This window comes from Doryrhamphus excisus, chromosome 6 (genome assembly GCF_030265055.1).
Source record: "Doryrhamphus excisus isolate RoL2022-K1 chromosome 6, RoL_Dexc_1.0, whole genome shotgun sequence".
Classification (NCBI taxonomy): domain Eukaryota; kingdom Metazoa; phylum Chordata; class Actinopteri; order Syngnathiformes; family Syngnathidae; genus Doryrhamphus; species Doryrhamphus excisus.
Genome location: NC_080471.1, coordinates 15538996 through 15557598, shown reverse-complemented (window position 1 = coordinate 15557598; position 18603 = coordinate 15538996). Strand labels below are relative to the sequence as shown.

Here is an 18603-nt window from a genome sequence, read left to right as displayed (position 1 = left end):
AATTAAGAGCAATACCCTAACCCTAACAAAACAAGAGTGTCATAAAAAATATCTTCCATATGCAGTTGGAGTTCCATGGGCGACTATATTTTCCTTCATGACAAGCACAGGCATTACAGTTTGTTGAAGATTTAGTAGCAATATGTGCAAAGGCTGAGATCCCATTGGAAAGGTTTGCCACTTTCTTACCAGTAAATAAATGTACTTTACAATTTGAGACAAGTATATTTCATTCTATGGCTTAAGGTTAAGGTTCGTTGTATCGCAATACATGCCAAAAATACCGCGATATATGCTAAGGTCCATATCGCCCAACACTACTATCAAAACTTCTTTACTCGATGCATGGATACTAATTAACTAACATGACACTGACGCTTACCACTCGCCTCAGCGTCATTCATAGATGGAAGTGTGGATTCGAGCTCTCCATTTCTCAACAAGATGTTCCTTTTCTATCAGCATTTTTTACCTGAGGACTGGAGCACACGTCTTGTGCTGGAAAACGCAGCCATTCCAAGGAGAGCGGACATCGTAAGTGTGGTTGTTGCTGCTGTTGTTGTTGTTGACAGAACGAGAATAAGTATTTGTATCAATGCAAAAGATTTAGTAGTGTTTCCAATCATCAAAATACAGCAAGATACTGCAACAATTACATGCTATCATCAGTGTACGTGTTCATGCATGATCACAGCATGCATATATCAAATGATGCAACGTTGCGAGAGGTTCAAGGGGCTTCATAATCGAAATAGGTGTATCCCAATTGCAGCATTGTAAACTAGCTGAAATTAACTTGTTTTCTCATGTTATAATGCACAGAAAAGGGAAATAAATATGTGTTAATGTTTCACATAAGGATTGTGAATGATGGGAAAAATAAAAAAAAAGTGTAGTTCCCCTTTAAGTGTGTTTTCGCCTAACACTAACAAACAGCTTGACCCTCTAACAGATTATTTCTTATAATGGAGTTCCATTCCACTGAATATGTGCATTGTTATCATAAAATGTAGTTTCTACCTTCCAGATGATATTTAACATGATTCTTAAGTTAATGGATTTTACTAAGAGTAGGAATGTGGAAAAAATATGTGGCCAAACCAACAGCCTAGTTGTTTCTGCCCTGCAATTCAGCCATTTCCTTTTTGTACACAATGAGGCCAGTCAAGATGAAACTTGCTGTTGGTACCAATCTACAGGAGTGTTCTCTATATGCTCATTATACCAATCACATCAAATTGCTGTTTTTTTGCCTTTTGTGCCAGACTTGTTTCCTTTCCTGCTGCGCTTTTTTGCCGCCAGACTTGTTTCTTTTCCTGCTGCTTCGGTCTGCCACTCGTTCATCTTTAAGACGGCAGATGACATCTTATTTCACTGAGAATTAACTACAAAAGACAATTAAATCTTCAAATTGTGGGTTAAGATATTTTCTTTGCAGCATGGTATTTGTGGGTATTTTTGTTCTTTGAGGCCAGTCAATAAATAAACAATAGACATGGAGGAAGTGCTTGAAATATTTATTGCCTTTCTAACAAGGCACACGAAGAATCCCCGTGGAGGATCATGAAAAATAAAGATTTTCTGACTGCAGTGTTTCAGTTTGGAACTGGCATCACGTACAGTATGTATATGTATGTCTGCCTTAGTACAACACATTAAGTTTAGTTACTGTCATGCTTTTGTCTATGTATTGATCAATATGTACAATCCTAAATAAATACATATCATGCTATAATTAATTATATCATTATGTAATTATACCTTCAGTTCATTTCATTATAGGAACCCTACGGCATCATTTAATCCCATGCTTTCATACATGAACTCTTTCTGGCTGCACTCTCTTTTAGCAAACTCGCATTTCTAATTAAACAAGAGAGCAGCTGGTCCTGAATCATCCCAACGAACACCGTTCAGGGACCTACGTTGCTATCTTGGGACACCTGGAAAAATGCCAACCCATTCTAAATCTGTTGGTGCTCTAGAAACCGCACACTTCGTGCATTTGTTCACTGGAAACAAGCCATTTTTTTTTAGTTGTGGACACGCAAGACATATTTATTTAAATAGCTGTCAAACTGAAAGAGACACTAGTAGAAAAATATAATACTGGCTGGCCTTGACATCACAGCCTTCATTGTTATCATATTGACAGTAATACATATTAAAGTAATAAGACTACACTGGACATCTCGCACACTATATCCTGTGCAAGTTATACAACTATTTACAGGCATTCAACATGAATGCATTGCCATCACCAAGAGGAGACTATTTTCCCATGATTCACTCATTAAACAATGTTTTAATGTGTTACGATGATCAAATAATAGATGGACTTAATATGACCAGTCAGTTGTGTATCATGTGGAATATGTGAAGCAATTCATGTAACTTTTACAGTCTGATTTTTTTCACCCCATTGCTCAATACTACAGTTTGTCAGTCACTCTCTGTGGTGCCTCCTGTTCCTACTCTTCTTCATTTCCTGGATGTGTTTCCACTTTCCAACTCCCAAAGCTCGTCCTCTAGCCTTTGGCGGCCTTTTCTCAAGCCAAAGTGAATCACAGTAGTCCTCCAGCGATCCCACAGGGGAGCTCATCAACCTTAGGTAGTCTTTGTAATGGTGACCTTGCTTTAGCTCCACCAGGGGGTCTTCGCTGGACTTGGTCTTTTTGTCCAGTTGTCCTTGAGACACGAGTTGTATGGTGAGGCGGCGAAGAGTGTGCGTGAAACGAGTGTGCTCCTGAGCTTCGCACTCATACAATCCAACATCAGAGACGTGGAGGGAGCGAATCAAGAGGCCTCGATCTGTTTGGATGATGCGATCATCTAGTCTTACCTGTGAGAACAGGAGGTTCATTTTAGTCAAGAAGACAATGGCAAAGTGTTATTTTATTTCATTATTATTCATGTCTTTATTTATTTTGGTGATATCGGCTCTCACAGTGCCTGGCCTAAGAAAGTCCGCCCACTGAAGTCCCAGATACCAAATGCACCGCATGTCATTTGCTTTAAGTAATCGTGAGGATATTCATAGGCCATGCATTTTCTTGAGAATTATTTGAACCGGCCAACATTCCAGTCTGTAGGAGGTGAACACCCGCTTGCATAAATAGTCATAGCCATCGTGTGAGAAGCACAGACAAATTGGTTCTGCTCACATCATTTGTGGCGGGGTTTTACGAGGAGGGAGAGAGTCGGTCAGTGGTGCTTATACTACAAGCCAACTGGAGGCAAAATGTGATTGTGAGGGAAGAGATTGTGGGGAAATTGTGCAACATGTGGAGGAGTGTGAGGAAGCACAGGAGTTGAGCAGGGAGTTCAAATTAGGCCCACATAAACCAGAGCCATCTTCTCAATGATAGGAACGAATTTCTTCCCTGTGCGAAGTTTGACGTATGTTCCATTAAAAACGGTTGTCTTGGTGCTTGGAAGTTTGAGTTGGACAGTAAAACTTCAATCAGGAAATTCCATAAACTATATTTGTATACTATTTACAAAAGCCTGAATAGGGGCCACATGTATTTCCTTTCAACTGGAATGTTTTGAGCTTGAAAAACAAATTAAACCTCTAAGTACCTTGAGACAATATGTCTTAAAATGTAGCGCTTTTCATATCTGAGTCATTCTCTACTTCTTTTTGTTTATAATCTGACAAGAGTATAGCTTGATTCATTATCAGTGCAACTTATTTTTTACAACTTTTAATAATGGGCTGCACGGTGGTTAGGGCGTAGACCTCACAGCTAGGAGACCCAAGTTCATCCCACCCTCGGCCATCTCTGTGTGGCGTTTGCATGCGTGGGTTTTCTCCGGGTACTCCGGTATCCTCCCACATTCCAAAAACATGCTAGGTTAATTGGTGACTCCAAATTGTCCATAGGTATGAATGTGAGTGTGAATGGTTGTTTGTCTATATGTGCCCTGTGATTGGCTGATGCCCGAAGACAGCTGGGATAGGCTCCAGCAGGGTCCTCGTGAGGATAAGTGGTAGAAAATCAATGAATGAATGAATGAACTTTTAATAATAAATTGGGGTGCGTGAGAAAACGGCTCTCTTGATCACATGGCCATTTGTTACACAGACGCAACAGAACCAATGTTGTAATAGTGTATCTAAATGTTCAAAACCGTCTCCTTTTCTGACCATCATGTTACATTCCTGTGGGGAGGGAGGAAGAAACCATACATCTGGTCCTTCATCACTTCATCTGTAGAGCACCATAGGTCGCATATCATCACACACTCAAACACACAAACACAGAAAACACCCCATTGTGTCATTACCAGCAAACACATGGCTGTCCGTAGGGATCACTGTGTTATGATTTCCGCTGTGGGGGGATAATAAAGAAACATGCACGCACAGAACAAACAAGCCTTTCTGCAGTGACGGATCATAAAGGAACACGTGGGTTTTATTTTTTTGTGGTGCTTGCACCTGTCTTGTGTGTTTACTTTCACCACTGAGAAAGAGGATATGGCCGTGGGTGTAAATAACTGTAGTGGAAAGTAAGTGATAAGATGTTACTCACAATGGGTGTTTAGATAAAGGAGGGGGGTGCAGGTTTCATTCAGTGAAGTGTCATTATTACTAAATTACCCCTTCACTGCCCACCTGCCCCACAGGGTCTGGTCTTCCATAGAAATAATATATATAATGTTACATCTAAAACAGGAGGTTTGGAATAATTTAGATTAGACAATGACCAGTTACAGGTGTCCTCGGTTTATGGCATTTTGTGGTTAAATAGACGCGCCCGTGTAATTTTGGTCTGTAAACACAAGAACTAGTTCCACTGCGGAATAATACACAATATGCTCAATCAATCACTTAACTGTCGCAAACATTATTAAGGATAACGATTGTACTGTAACATCTAACTGGATGAGGAGGAGGTGGTACATAAACAATCTCAAAAGCAACGTCAACAAACTCAACTGTCTTCTCCTCCATCACCGACATTCGGAAATAACTAAGCTCTTTAACACAATAGTACACACAACTGTCAGGTCAGGTGATCCTCTGTAAGTGACACTAATAACAAAGCACTGTAGTGGACCTATGATCGAGATGGAAAGGTTGAAAGGCTGGCTTTATTTTTTATTAGTTTCATTTAATTATTGAATTTAGTGCTGTATTTTATGTTCTTCAAATATTCTGTAAGTGTAAGAATATGATTATGAATATGATTTGGGTCGCATTCATAGCTCAGACCACCAATCAGTCAAACAATATAAATGAAATACGATCTTGTTGGAAGCTTTGAAGCAATACTGTAAATGTTTTTGCCCTGTAATTTCTCTTTACCAGAACAAAAAAATGTAACCTCTTAGCTCCAGTAAACCAAAGTAAAGCAAAAAAAAAACATTTTACCTTCCACCTGTGAACCTCAGGGCAAGACTAGTAAAAATAAAACTGTGTTAGGGTGTGCCTGTGTTGACAATCGCACTCTCTGACCTCTTCTCTGTGTTCCGATCCAGTTCTTCGAACAAACCAGCGGATTTGGGCCTGCTGAGATTTGGGGATGCACTCAAGGAAAGTTGAGTTGCTCTGAACTCCAAAGAGAACTCTCTCCTCAACCTGTCCCATCCCGAGACCTGATGAAAAGATGATCCAAAGGTACTGTAGTTTATGAGCCATCATTGTACAGTTTGTACACATGTGTATGGTTGTGTGTGGTTGACACATGATGATAAAGTTTACATACTGTCCTCTGAATCCCAACATTGACTGGCAGGGTCCCCGTGCTTGATGTCCTGTCTCCTGGCTCTCCTGGGAAAAGAAAGTGGTGCCATAACTTTTAACCAATGTTTAACCAACTTTTAACCAGGGTTAAAGTCTCACATCTTTATGTGTAATCTTGTCGAACGTCTCTGTATAACACTGAATCATGTACAAATTACACAGATGCCAACTCTTCTGGAACTCAGCACCCGAAATCAAACAAGTCTCAAAGGTGATGTCAGAAGCATATTTGTAGATATGGATTGTTAAAAAAAAATTGACCTAACAGTGAAGCATAGACACCTGCCAAGGTGGAAAAAACACCATTAATATATCATGTTTGGAGCTAATGCATAAAACTCACAATATCTGTATTTATGTACATGTACCATATATTCACCAAAATATAAGATGGTAGACCTATAAGAAAATAAAAGTCTGGAAGAGATGGGTTGTCCTATATTCAGGGTTCAGAAATTCAAAACAGCAGATGGCACCAACAACTTCTCCCCAAGGAAGGCAAAGCATGTCTTCACACACAACAGTGACCTGGTGACCAGGGGCTTCATCTATAAAATATGTGTGGAAATCTGACTAAAAGTCTCAGAACACCAAAAACCCAAAATGGGCATTTATAAAAAATAATTGAGACCTATTAAAACTGGTTACCTATAAATTTGTGGTTTATAGATTGCTGCGCACCACTTCGCACAGCCAATTTGGTATTATGGTAGACTGAGCTGCGGCAAGATGGCCGTTGCGGTGCACCAGGAGAAGGTGTCCACATTTTAAAATTTCATGACAAAACAGTGCGCTGAAGATGCACTGAAAGCTCACCAGCTCCGACCTGGTCTATTCTTGGCGCAGGCGAAGTGCACACACGTCACCAAAACCTTACATGCAGGTAGAGTGTCAGGCATATTTCAATGCAATAAACAATCACTGCAACCACTATTTAACATTTGCATTTAGTATTAATTGTCCCATCACATTCGATGTCAGATGAAAGACATCACGTATAATGGGAACTCTACCTGATGGCAGCTGAAAAGTAGGATGTATGAAAGTGTGATGCCAACTACACATCTCTCAGCCAACCACAGACAGCCATGGCATATGGAGTATATATATTCAGCTTCTCTCATCGGCTTAGCCCATCTTATAAATCTCATTCAAAGAAAAAAAGATGGTTGAATAAATGTACAATCAAAGGTTATCCTTTCATTCACTTTCTATGCCGCTTATCCTCACGAGGGTCGCGGGCATGATGGAGCCTATCCCAGCTGTCTTCGGGCAAGAGGCGGGGTACACCCTGGACTGGTCGCCAGCCAATCACATGGCACAAAACAACCATTCACACTCACATTCATGATAACCTACCAGTTATTTAAAACATATTTTAAAACATAAGCTACTTTTTTATATGTAAAAACATCACTTCTTTCTCCACCTGTTGTCGAGTTTCTAAAGCACCAAACATGACGAAAGTGCCTGGCAAAAGTACTTATAAAGTCACCTGAGAGGATTTTAGATTAGCGGCAATAGTTACTGTATGTTTGAATCATAGCAAGTTTTGGCTCTTATAGATGTTGCTCTCCAGGGCGTCGTCAGTTTGTACTGACTTCACCTCCCCCTCCACCTCCTCTGCGCCCTTTGTCACGCCACATCTGTAGACTACACTCACTGTAGATAGCTTTCAAAGAGCCCTTGAGACCAAAGGCAGAGGCTCATTGTTTGGACAAACCATAACAGCATCCCCCACTGGCTGATAACATGTCGCCATGACCCCACTTGCTCAGCTATAACATCCTGATTCTGTACAGCCACTATTCCTGTAGGCAAGTACACAGGAAAAATAAAACAAAAACTCAATGTAAGCCAGTGCTGTAAATTCGCAATTCAGTATATATTTATTTTTTTCTCAGAAAATATTGTTCATTTTCCAGGATTGCTAATAATCTGTAAAAATGTGATAGTAAAACATAAAATGCACAGCATACATGTATGATGTGATGTCAGTGCATTGAAATGCATGCAACCAGGAAGTGAAAAGGCATCTCGCGTGTTACGCATTGAAGGTAAATTTGAACACATGCACACGTGTGGGCTCACACACAGTTCAGTTGCAAATGTGAAAATTGGAAATAGTTCATGCCGTTATATTTGTAAAAAATACAAATACTTTCATGTAAAATTTGGCTAATATATATATTGCTAAATTTGTGTCAAAGTCAAAATTATGCTTTTCACAAAAAGCCTTTTCTCTCCCTTTTTTTGTGGAGGTCTGATATTTTGCTGAAACTTACCTATGATCTACCGCTGATTACTAAAGAACGGAAAAAGATCCAAACAAACTTTTTCTGATGAAAGAAGCGAGTCTAATCTGTCTTTTGGTATATACAGTGAAGAAAATAAGTATTTGAACACCCTGCTATTTTGCTATTTCTCCCACTTAGAAATCATGGAGGGGTCTGAAATTTTCATCGTAGGTGCATGTCCACTGTGAGAGAGATAAACTAAAAAGAAAAATCCAGAAATCACAATGCATGATTTTTTAACAATTTATTTGTGTGATACAGCTGCAAATAAGTATTTGAACACCTGTGTATCATCTAGAATTCTGACCCTGAAAGACCTGTTAGTCTGCCCATTAGAAGTCCACCTGCACTCCATGTATCATCCTGAATCAGATGCACCTGTTTGAGGTCGTTAGCTGCATAAAGACACCTGTCCACCCCATACAATCAGTAAGACTTTAACTTGTAACATGGCGAAGACCAAAGAGCTGTCCAAAGACACCAGAGACAAAATTGTACACCTCCACAAGGCTGGAAAGGGCTACGGAGCAATTACCAAGCAGCTTGGTGAAAAAAGGTCCACTGTTGGAGCTATCATTAGAAAATGGAAGAAGCTAAACATGACGGTCAATCTCAATCGGAGTGGAGCCCCATGCAAGATATCACCTCGTGGGGTCTCAATGATTCTAAGAAAGGTGAGGAATCAGCCCAGAACTACACGACAGGACTTGGTCAATGACCTGAAAAGAGCTGGGACCACCGTTTCCAAGGTTACTGTAGGTAATACACTAAGACGTCATGATGTGAAATCATGCATGGCACGAAAGGTTCCCCTGCTTAAACCAGCACATGTCAAGGCCCGTCTTAAGTTTGCATATGACCATTTGGATGATACAGAGGAGTCATGGGAGAAAGTTTTATGGTCAGATGAGACCAAAATAGAACTTTTTGGTCATAATTCCAATAAGCGTGTTTGGAGGAAGAAGAATGAAGAGTACAATCCGAAGAACACCATCCCTACTGTGAAGCACGGGGGTGGTAGCATCATGCTTTGGGGGTGTTTTTCTGCACATGGGACAGGACGAGTGCACTGCATTAAAGAGAGGATGACTGGGGCCGTGTATTGTGAGATTTTGGGGAACAACCTCCTTCCCTCTGTCAGAGCATTGAAGATGGGTCGTGGCTGGGTCTTCCAACACGACAACGACCCGAAGCACACAGCCAGGAAAACCAAGGAGTGGCTCCGTAAGAAGCATATCAAGGTTCTAGCATGGCCCAGCCAGTCTCCAGACCTGAACCCAATCGAAAATCTTTGGAGGGAGCTCAAACTCCGTGTTTCTCAGCGACAGCCCAGAAACCTGACTGATCTAGAGAAGATCTGTGTGGAGGAGTGGGCCAAGATCCCTCCTGCAGTGTGTGCAAACCTGGTGAAAAACTACAGGAAACGTTTGACCTCTGTAATAGCAAACAAAGGCTACTGTACCAAATATTAACATTCATTTTCTCAGGTGTTCAAATACTTATTAGCAGCTGTATCACACAAATAAATTGTTAAAAAAATCATGCATTGTGATTTCTGGATTTTTCTTTTTAGTTTATCTCTCTCACAGTGGACATGCACCTACGATGAAAATTTCAGACCCCTCCATGATTTCTAAGTGGGAGAAATAGCAAAATAGCAGGGTGTTCAAATACTTATTTTCTTCACTGTACATAATATACACAATATTGTAATAATACACAATAATGAACTATATTGTGTGCCTTGAAAAATCAGTCAAAATCAACAAAAATTGCAGGTACGGACAGAGATTTTAGAAAATGGCTTAGATTGAATGAGTTCATGATTATAAGTCAAACTGCAACAGGCAACCAGCGTGGATTATGTAGATGCGGCTTGAAGAAATGCCTTCTTCGACAGGTAGCTGGGACGAGCCATCGGCCTGTGGCCTCTATTTATTTATTTGTACTGTATAGACTGAACGGGAAAATGAAATCAGGGAACTGCAACAAATTGGAGAGCATACAAGCGTATTCAAGCATCAAATGTCATGTTGAGAACTATAAATTTGGCAGGGCTTCCATTATAGATAATAAGTAGTGAGTACCTATACATTTTATAGGACCTAAACCTGGACTGTGATTCTAAACATTTACTAGCTTTTTCGCTTCTTTCGGCGTGAGCAAACAATGGCAATTAAATAGAGATGAGGAGGGTTCTGGAGCTGAAGTTAATTTAATAATGACTCTTTTATAACCAATTTTAATTCAAAATCGGAGGAGAGATCATTGTCAAACCAGCAGGATGGAATGGAGAGAAAGAAGCGAGCCGGCATAGTTTACGGTGGCGCCGCCTTGCAACAGCATAATCTAAAGTGTCAAAAGTAGACATTTTTATGGGTGTGTCAGTTACTCGTGTTTACTGGCCGGTGGTCTCTGTACAGGTATGTAACCCCTGTGAGTAGTAGGGATCTCAGTATACAGCATATACTGTAAAAACGTATTTCTTGATATCCAGATTGTTCAGTCTCTGTGGGCATCAGAGAAAGACAGACATATTGTAGAATATACTGAAACAGACTTTTTTATATTGCATAATACTGCAGTTCATAATGTGTACGTCTCCGCCAGGTTTCTTCTGACAGAATGTATCCTTTTATGACACTCAAGCTTGGCATTTATTTTACAAGAGAATGAAGCCAGCGAGTCCCACTCTGTAATTACCTACCTCTTGGATGCAGGGACATATCTTGAACACGTGTGTCCATCCCAGGCACAGTAGGGGTCACGAGCCAGGCAGCACTCAGCGCAGGCTTGACCATAGAGGTGACATCTGCTCAGTGAAACCTGGGCCAGGCCCTCACTTGAGCCCACATACAGCTGTTCCTGTAGTCAAACACAACATCAGGCTTCAGGTGATGGAAATATGGACATTTCAAGATTAAGTTTTTATGCCAGCTGAATCTTCAACAAGGTAAATATGAGAACAGCATCAATAATTGATCAACAAAAAATGTTGATGTTATGTGTGCAGAATTTTGATGATGATATTATATATTATGATATTATGATGATATTATTCCAATCTGTGTAAGGAAATTCCTAAAAGGAACTTTCACCTCCCCCTGAAAACACAACATAGTCAAAGCATGCATGCACAGACACACGCAGGTCAAATGCTGCGGGAGATTAATGGATGCTTTGATTAGGGTTGAAGTGTCTACTGACACCCTTGACCTTTCAGATAATGAGGAAAATCAAGGCGGGAGAGAGAGAGAGATGGGAAGTCATGGTGAAGACTTGAAAGAGAGAGGCAAGTAGAACAAGGATGAAAACATTTTACAACTAGGGGGGCTTCCAAAACAAATAAAGCAACCTTTGATTTTAAAAATAGGTTGAAAACGGCAACTTTTGGGATGCAGAAAAGAACTAAAATGAATTTTGACACTAGCTACCTCAAACATGTGAAGTATATTTATCAATTAAATATAGACTACAATATAAAACTTCAAGTTTTCAACCCTTGTGTGTGTGCAGGCTGCTTGCGAGGAGATGTTTAATGATATCTTCTTATGACATTTGCTGGTATTCATTTGCTGCGGTTGCATATTGAAACAGATCTATGGCATTGAAATTGTACCGGTATCAGCAGATAACCACATTCAGGTATCGGGATAGGATACAAAATGGGATCGGCACATCTCTATTTGTACCCATAAGACTTTTCTAGTAAAGTTGACTACTTAGCGACAGTGGAGGTACATTTCTTACCAAAGTCTTAATCCACATATCTCATAAGTGCTTGCAAAAGTCCTTCTTGTGCAAGACGATAAGCAGTTTTTGTGCATGTGCCATCACCAACTACTGGCCTGGCATGCATACCACAGTGTTGTTGCAGTTTTTGAGTGTGATATGTTTTCTATGCAAAAATGCTTTTACTACTTTGTTGTCATGTAAGCCTACCACAAACCCTCAGAATTTAAGAAGTTTAAATGTTACTTGTTTAGAAAATATTTCAAATTGTGCTTTGATTCCATACATGAAGCATAAAAGAAGTGCAGTCAAGATGCTAAATGATGTCAAACCTGTTTGGAAGATATCTCCAGACTAAGAATGGGAGTGGGAACCTGAAAAAAAAAACATGTATGGATAAACATTTTTTTTTTTTTTACCACTCTCAAAGTAAAAGCAGCCAACTGTTCTTTATTACAGGTTGTATATCTGTAGGTAACAGCTACAGAGCAGCTGGCATCTGTAAAGCAGCACTCACTATTCATACATTTGTTTGTGTTGTGTGTTTATGTTGCATCAAACCTGAAATACTTGAAGCTCTTCAAGCACCACTTCCTCCGTCAACCACTTGTCTCTGCTGATGCTCACCACCTTTAGAACAGTGCCAGCATCTGGGGCAGACAGACACCAAATTTCAAGCATGGGAATACACAAGCCACACTAAACTTTACTAAAATGAAATCCTTGAATTGCATTAATGCATTAAAGTTAATAGACTTACTAATCTATATTAGTTACTATTGTTTTGTTAGAAAACAAACCCAACATGTCTTCCTCAGAAAAAAAACAGGTAAATGTTGTATTGCCCCCTGATGGCTGGTTTGGGTAACAGTCACCTACCTGTCGCCAGGAAGAGAACCTCATACTGTCCATCCTCGGCTAAAACTCTGTCCACCACAATCTGAGTGAGGCTGTAGTCGACGTGTACACGTGTGAACACAGGTCGTCCACTCAGTGGGTAGACTGAGCGGTACATCAGTGGGTGGAAACGAATGAAGCTGACAACCTCATCAGGGAAGTCTTTGGTGGTTTTGATTCTAGGGTCATATGTTTTGCTGGGACACTACAAGACAAAAGACAAAGAGCAAATCATGTTTGAATGATGTGTCATTATTTTCTATTGGTGTTTGTCTCCCTCTGGTGGCCTTAGCATGCATGGACACATCATGCACATCAAAACATGCTCACTGGCCACAACATTAGGTTTAGTCTGATATCTATTACAAGTTCTATATGAATATATGAATACATGAATATATTGATAATGATTATTATAATATTTTGCACTATCCTGTATAATCAAGGATACTTTTTTTTTCGTGGTGTCCAACTCACCGTTCCGGGGCGAGGGTATGGTATGCGTCCCTCATATTCTACCCATCGGTGGTCCGGCCCCTCTTTGTGGGCGTAGGGCCCATTAAACACAGCCCTTATGTCTGCCATGCTGTACACACACACAGCAGAGCCTCGGAAAATAGAGCTGAGGGCAGGGTGAGAACAGGAGAGCAGGTTAAAAATAAAACCAAAAGGGACCACAGGTGTCGATGGAAAAGAACAACTATACCTGGAGGTGGTGAAGACCGCGTACACTGTGGGGTTTTTAGGGTCCCTGGTCGGCAGCATAAAAATGTCCTCTACAAGACAGACAGTACTGTAAATGGAAGACTAACAATCTCTATGGTTTGTAATGAACTTTGTTTTAGGTCACACAGGTCCTGAAATGTAGTGCTTTTACTACATCATGAGGTTTCCTACAGCCACATCTGTCAATACTCAGATTAAGCCGGACATATTTATCAGTTATCTGCTTTTGCAGACCACTTGTTGGAGACTCTGAAGGAACTCTTCGCTTCAGTTTGTAATCCTGACTGTAATCGATTGTTTTTCCAGTTTTTTTAATTCTGAAAACATTTTAATAAAATATACATAAAAAATCAGGTGAGAAAGTATGATTATGATTGTGCTTATTCAAGCAATACTATGTCATATATCAATTGGAGAGACTTACGCAGCTCATCAAAGTGTGTATCCACTCCATCAGGCCCAGGTATGGAGCACACAAGTCTGGCCTTCAAGAAGGTGGTCCATTTGTTGGTCAAACTCCTCAGCCCACCCACGTCATTCTGAAACACACAACTTTATAACTCCAACAAAACTAGAGACAGACAGCTGACCAAAGGAGGAAGGGATGCCTGACTCATATTTACACACTAATTAAATGACCCACATGCTACCTGGAAACATTCTTGTTAATATAATGACATCCAGAAGTCACTGAAAAGAGATGCAGCGGATGAGACAGGAAAAAGGAAGTGCAGTAAATTGTTAGAGGTAATAAAAAACAGGTGCTGATTGGCAACATACTTTAATCTAAATTAGCATATGTATTATTTTATGTAACTTGCAACAGATGCAGACCTGAGGAATGTTGAAGTTTCATACTGTACATTTTTTGCTATAGTCTAGATCCACGTTCCATGTTCTCCCTGTGCATGCATGGGTTTTCTCCAGGGACTCTGGTTTCCTCCCACATTCCAAAAACATGCTAGGTTAATTGGTGACTCCAAATTGTCCATAGGTATGAATGTGAGTGTGAATGGTTGTTTGTCTATATGTGCCCTGTGATTGGCTGGCAACCAGTCCAGTGTTTTAAATGTGATGTGCCCCATACCAGTATTTTTCAACCTTTTTTGAGCCATGGAATGCTTTTTACATGCATCTCACATGCATCACTAAGTCTATTGGAGGAACAAGGCAATCAGCTACGTGTTGCCACACAGACAAATATTACATTTCTCTGCCTGTCTTTACACCACAAACAATTCAAAGCTTGTCATTTATACATTGGTACCTTGGCATACGAGTGTCCCAAGTAACAAATGTTTTTCAGATGCGAGCCATCTCTCAACTGTTTTTTTTTTTGCTGATTTTGAACTGCCAGCTAAATCTGGATTACAAAAACAGCTATTTGGAGGCTTGTATCAATGTGACAATGATTGAAGAGAAACGTGGATCTAAATTGCATTAGCAGCACACTCGTGACATTCCAAGTAACTGCACCATGATTGCTTTGTCAGTGTGAACGGAGTGCAAAGATGGTTTAAAACATGATTTACCGCCACTGACAGCAGTGCACTGAGAACTACAAAACAAGACCAGATGAGGAAAGCCTCCTTGTAGGGGAGATAAAGCACTTATCTCGAGTGGATGGCACAGAGATCCTTATCCTATCATGCAACACCAGGAGTTATGCCTCATTGTCTTGAGAGCAGCCCCCCCCCCCCCCCCTCCATCTGTGCAATATCTCACTCACCTTGCAAACTCGAGCCACGCGAGACAGAATGCTCTTGTCATTGCCTTCCCACGACACCTCCCGAAAGAAAAAGTAAATTTTGTCATCATCCGGGTTGTAGGTGTCCGCAATGGCGTGCGCAGATATGAACTTGGCCTCTAAAGAGAGTAACAAAAAAAGCATGGAAGTTGATGAAGGTAAAAATAATCATGTTCCATTTTAGTGAAATATTGTTTGCTAATAAACTTTGACACACATATTTCCAGAGAGTCCAGTGTCTGGACTGTGTTTCTCCAGGTCACTAGTGTATGTGAGTGACTGGAAGAAAAGCCTGTCATTTGCCACTGCCTCCTGTTTGGTATGTATGAATCCATAGACCCTCCAGTAACCCTTCTCTTTCAGACTCTTATCTAGGGAAAAAATGCTGACTTACAGTATATTTGTGTGAATACGATAGATTTGTCCCAGCGAGCTCTTAGTCCATGATAAACGGTACACTATTTTACTACAAACAAGTCTGATTTACTATCACTTCAAGATAAGCTGAGGCTGCACATCATCGTGTCATGCTGCTTGTTACAAAAGCACATGCAATGATTACCAGACTATTTATATAACTTTCTAAGGAGGTGTGTTTACTTTGCACGGTGTAGCAGTGTACCACAGAGATAATCTTTTAATTGGGGCACGCAGGTTTGTAACAGCTCATGTGTCAGGCGAAGTTCGGTGCGAGCTGTGATGCAGAGAGGGGGCTTTACAAACGCGCATCACATATAAACACATGGACAAACCACTGAAGTTTCAGTTTTATGTAAATGTGAAGATAGGGGCATTGCCCGTCCTTCAAATAATACTTGCCTAAATAGAAAGTACTTCTAAATACGTGAAAATATGACAAGACAACATTGTGTCCAATGTAGGTAAGGTCCAATCAGTGCAAGACCAGGCTGCCAACTTCCATGACATCATGCCGTGTCTCGATTTGGAAGGTTGGGGATCCAAAGGTTTAAGCGCTGCAGTGACATTAGATCAACATGAGCTCAACCCTGAAGGCTGAGCCAACAACCTGAGGAGTGGTTCCCCAACTGCAACAGCTTAAAGTGTGGCTGCGAATGCACTCAACAGAAGGTTATTGTTAGATCTACAGTGCTTAAAAGATGTTCCACTGGCACCCAAGGGAAAGAATCGCTAAATGATGAGCCACTACACACTGTATATACGATAAATAGTACTAGTCCGCAAGAGAGAGAGGTGCTGTCGCTTTAAATAGTTCAATGCGGAGTCTATGTGCATTTATTTGGATTCAGGTGACAAATGCTGATGGACGATGAGCCATCAATGGCTGGAAGATACTTAGAGGTGGAAATGTATGGATGTCCATGTCCACACAGAGATGATTGAAAGTACAACATTTTTGGGGTCACTTAAATAGAAAATCCTGGTAAAATGATTATAGCTACAGTGGAAACTGTTGTTTCTGTTATAAATTATAATTTATAAGAGAATTGTATAAAGGCAATCCTGGCCAATAGCATTCGTCATAAATAAATGTACAGACAATTTATTTGATGGTATTGGCTGATCTCACTTATGAATGATTGCTGTATTTTCCGCACTACAAGGCGCACTTAAAAGCCTTTCATTTTCTCTTTTCTGTATTGAACCGAACATAAAACAATACTTTTGGACTGGAAAAAGTCTGAAAATGATGCGGCTGTTTTATATGCGGGAAAAAAATATATAAAGGGTTAGGCAAATTATCAAGCAGCAAAGGAGGAGTTAGGACGCTAACTTTAAAGATAGTTAGCGTCCTAACGTCCTAAGGTGATCCGTGAAGCAGGCACCATACAACTGCCCAGCAGTTGATATATTTTTTGTTATTGCAGTCTAGTACAGTTTTTTCGCTGAAAACTGATTTTTTTTTTGTTTGATTGTGTCTCAAAATGTACGCTGAAAGCGAGGGGTCGTGTCATAATAAGCACTGTCTTTTACTTTGGTGCGTTTAAAATGTTGTTTAGTTTGTAGGAGAGTGGGACTTTCCATTGCAAAGGGTTCTGAATGTGAGCTTGAGAAGGTTGAATGATGCTGTTGATGTACTGAATACTAAAATATGGATACTCTCATTGCAAGGTTCCGTCTATCAACAAACAGAATAGTATAGTCAAGTTGTTTTTTTTTATTATTATTGTGATATCACTGTGTTTTTTCTGCGACTAACTGTGTGAACATTGTTGCAAACTTTAAATTCCTCAGTAGGTGTGGCCCATGCTCTGCTATGACATTCAAATAAAATACAAGTGCAGCTAAATGAATAAGCGGGCTGTTTCTTCTGCACTGGAATGCCAATAACTATCCTGCAGGCATGCTGAAAGGCTCTGTGTGTCCAAGTGGAGCTCGGATGTTTGCGAGAGAAACAGCAATGAGTGTTCAGTGCAGAGGGTTGAAGTGGTTATGTGTTGTGTACCATTGATCCAGTAGTCCTCGGCAATGTCCGTGCGTATGTAGTGCTGGTCAGGTGGCGGGCCTAGGGAACGTGTGAATGTGGTGTCTTTGCCCAGGAAGTCTGAAGCCGTGCCCGCATACAGGTACTGGTCTGGGCCAAATGCAGAAACAGCTCAATTGATTATGACAAACAATAAACAGACTGAAGGAGAATATTAAACAGAAGTAGATGAGAGACCCAAGGACCCAAAGGCTTATTATTTGTTTATTTGGACAAACACTTTGGGGGTAAAGTCCCACTTTAACCAGCTTGGCTTTTCTTCACATTACTGTAGTAGCTGGTTGCTTGAACGCAGAATGTAGCATGAATTGTTTGAGGTATCTGTAATATTTATTTGGAATATTTCATCATACCTGTGAGGACTGAAGTGAATGACCCCAAGGGATCAAAAGGACATTTCAATCTGCCAGACTCCACTGTACCAGACAGCAGCTGGAAGACTCCATCCTGAAAGACAAAACAACAAGTTAAAATGTCTTGAAATCCAAAACCAACACGTTCCATCTTCATTATTTCTACCTGTCTGGAACCCCTGATTTCAATGAAAGCACAGCTGGGGTGGAAGGCTCCTGTCCCACAGGCGTAGACATGTGTCATGTTGTAGTTGTGGAGTACCCTCACAAAGTTTGCACACTCCTGTAACACGAGAGATGGAGAAGAAAATACAACAACATGAATATAAGACTGAGAAAGACTTATTTTGCATAAGTGAGGTTACGTACATTTGCATTTTTGCCAGCCAGTGTGCACGCGTCCACTCGGTCCCAAGGTGCAGGCCAGTGAATCTAATAAGAGAAAATATTTAAAGACAGTATAATATGTGAAGCCCTGTACTGTGTTTATTACCATAGTATAAATCTTGACATCATCAAAGATGACATTCTCCCTCCTGTTGTGGCACAACATCAGTGGAATTTGGCATTTATTTTACCGTTGTCAGTATATAGCCTAATAACTGTCACCGCCATGTGCAATTACCATAAAGCAA

At 40.4% G+C, this 18603-nt stretch overlaps 1 protein-coding gene across 2 annotated transcripts in view; it reads right to left on the bottom strand.

Annotated features, from left to right (window-relative positions):
- Positions 1 to 1501: 1501 nt before the first annotated feature.
- The window catches only part of sema3d (sema domain, immunoglobulin domain (Ig), short basic domain, secreted, (semaphorin) 3D), a 32113-nt gene continuing 15011 nt past the window's right edge, over positions 1502 to 18603 (bottom strand). For both annotated transcript variants that reach the window (XM_058074723.1, XM_058074722.1), the window contains exons 4-18: positions 18338 to 18400; positions 18135 to 18251; positions 17969 to 18062; positions 17577 to 17705; positions 15134 to 15270; positions 13829 to 13943; positions 13385 to 13454; positions 13156 to 13300; positions 12661 to 12883; positions 12343 to 12431; positions 12114 to 12155; positions 10757 to 10914; positions 5715 to 5779; positions 5465 to 5604; positions 1502 to 2842 (exon numbers count right to left, since the gene is read on the bottom strand). In XM_058074723.1, coding sequence (XP_057930706.1) covers positions 2447 to 2842; positions 5465 to 5604; positions 5715 to 5779; positions 10757 to 10914; positions 12114 to 12155; positions 12343 to 12431; positions 12661 to 12883; positions 13156 to 13300; positions 13385 to 13454; positions 13829 to 13943; positions 15134 to 15270; positions 17577 to 17705; positions 17969 to 18062; positions 18135 to 18251; positions 18338 to 18400 — 1983 coding nt within the window. In that variant the 3' untranslated portion in view covers positions 1502 to 2446. The remainder of the gene's footprint in view (positions 2843 to 5464; positions 5605 to 5714; positions 5780 to 10756; positions 10915 to 12113; positions 12156 to 12342; positions 12432 to 12660; positions 12884 to 13155; positions 13301 to 13384; positions 13455 to 13828; positions 13944 to 15133; positions 15271 to 17576; positions 17706 to 17968; positions 18063 to 18134; positions 18252 to 18337; positions 18401 to 18603) is intronic.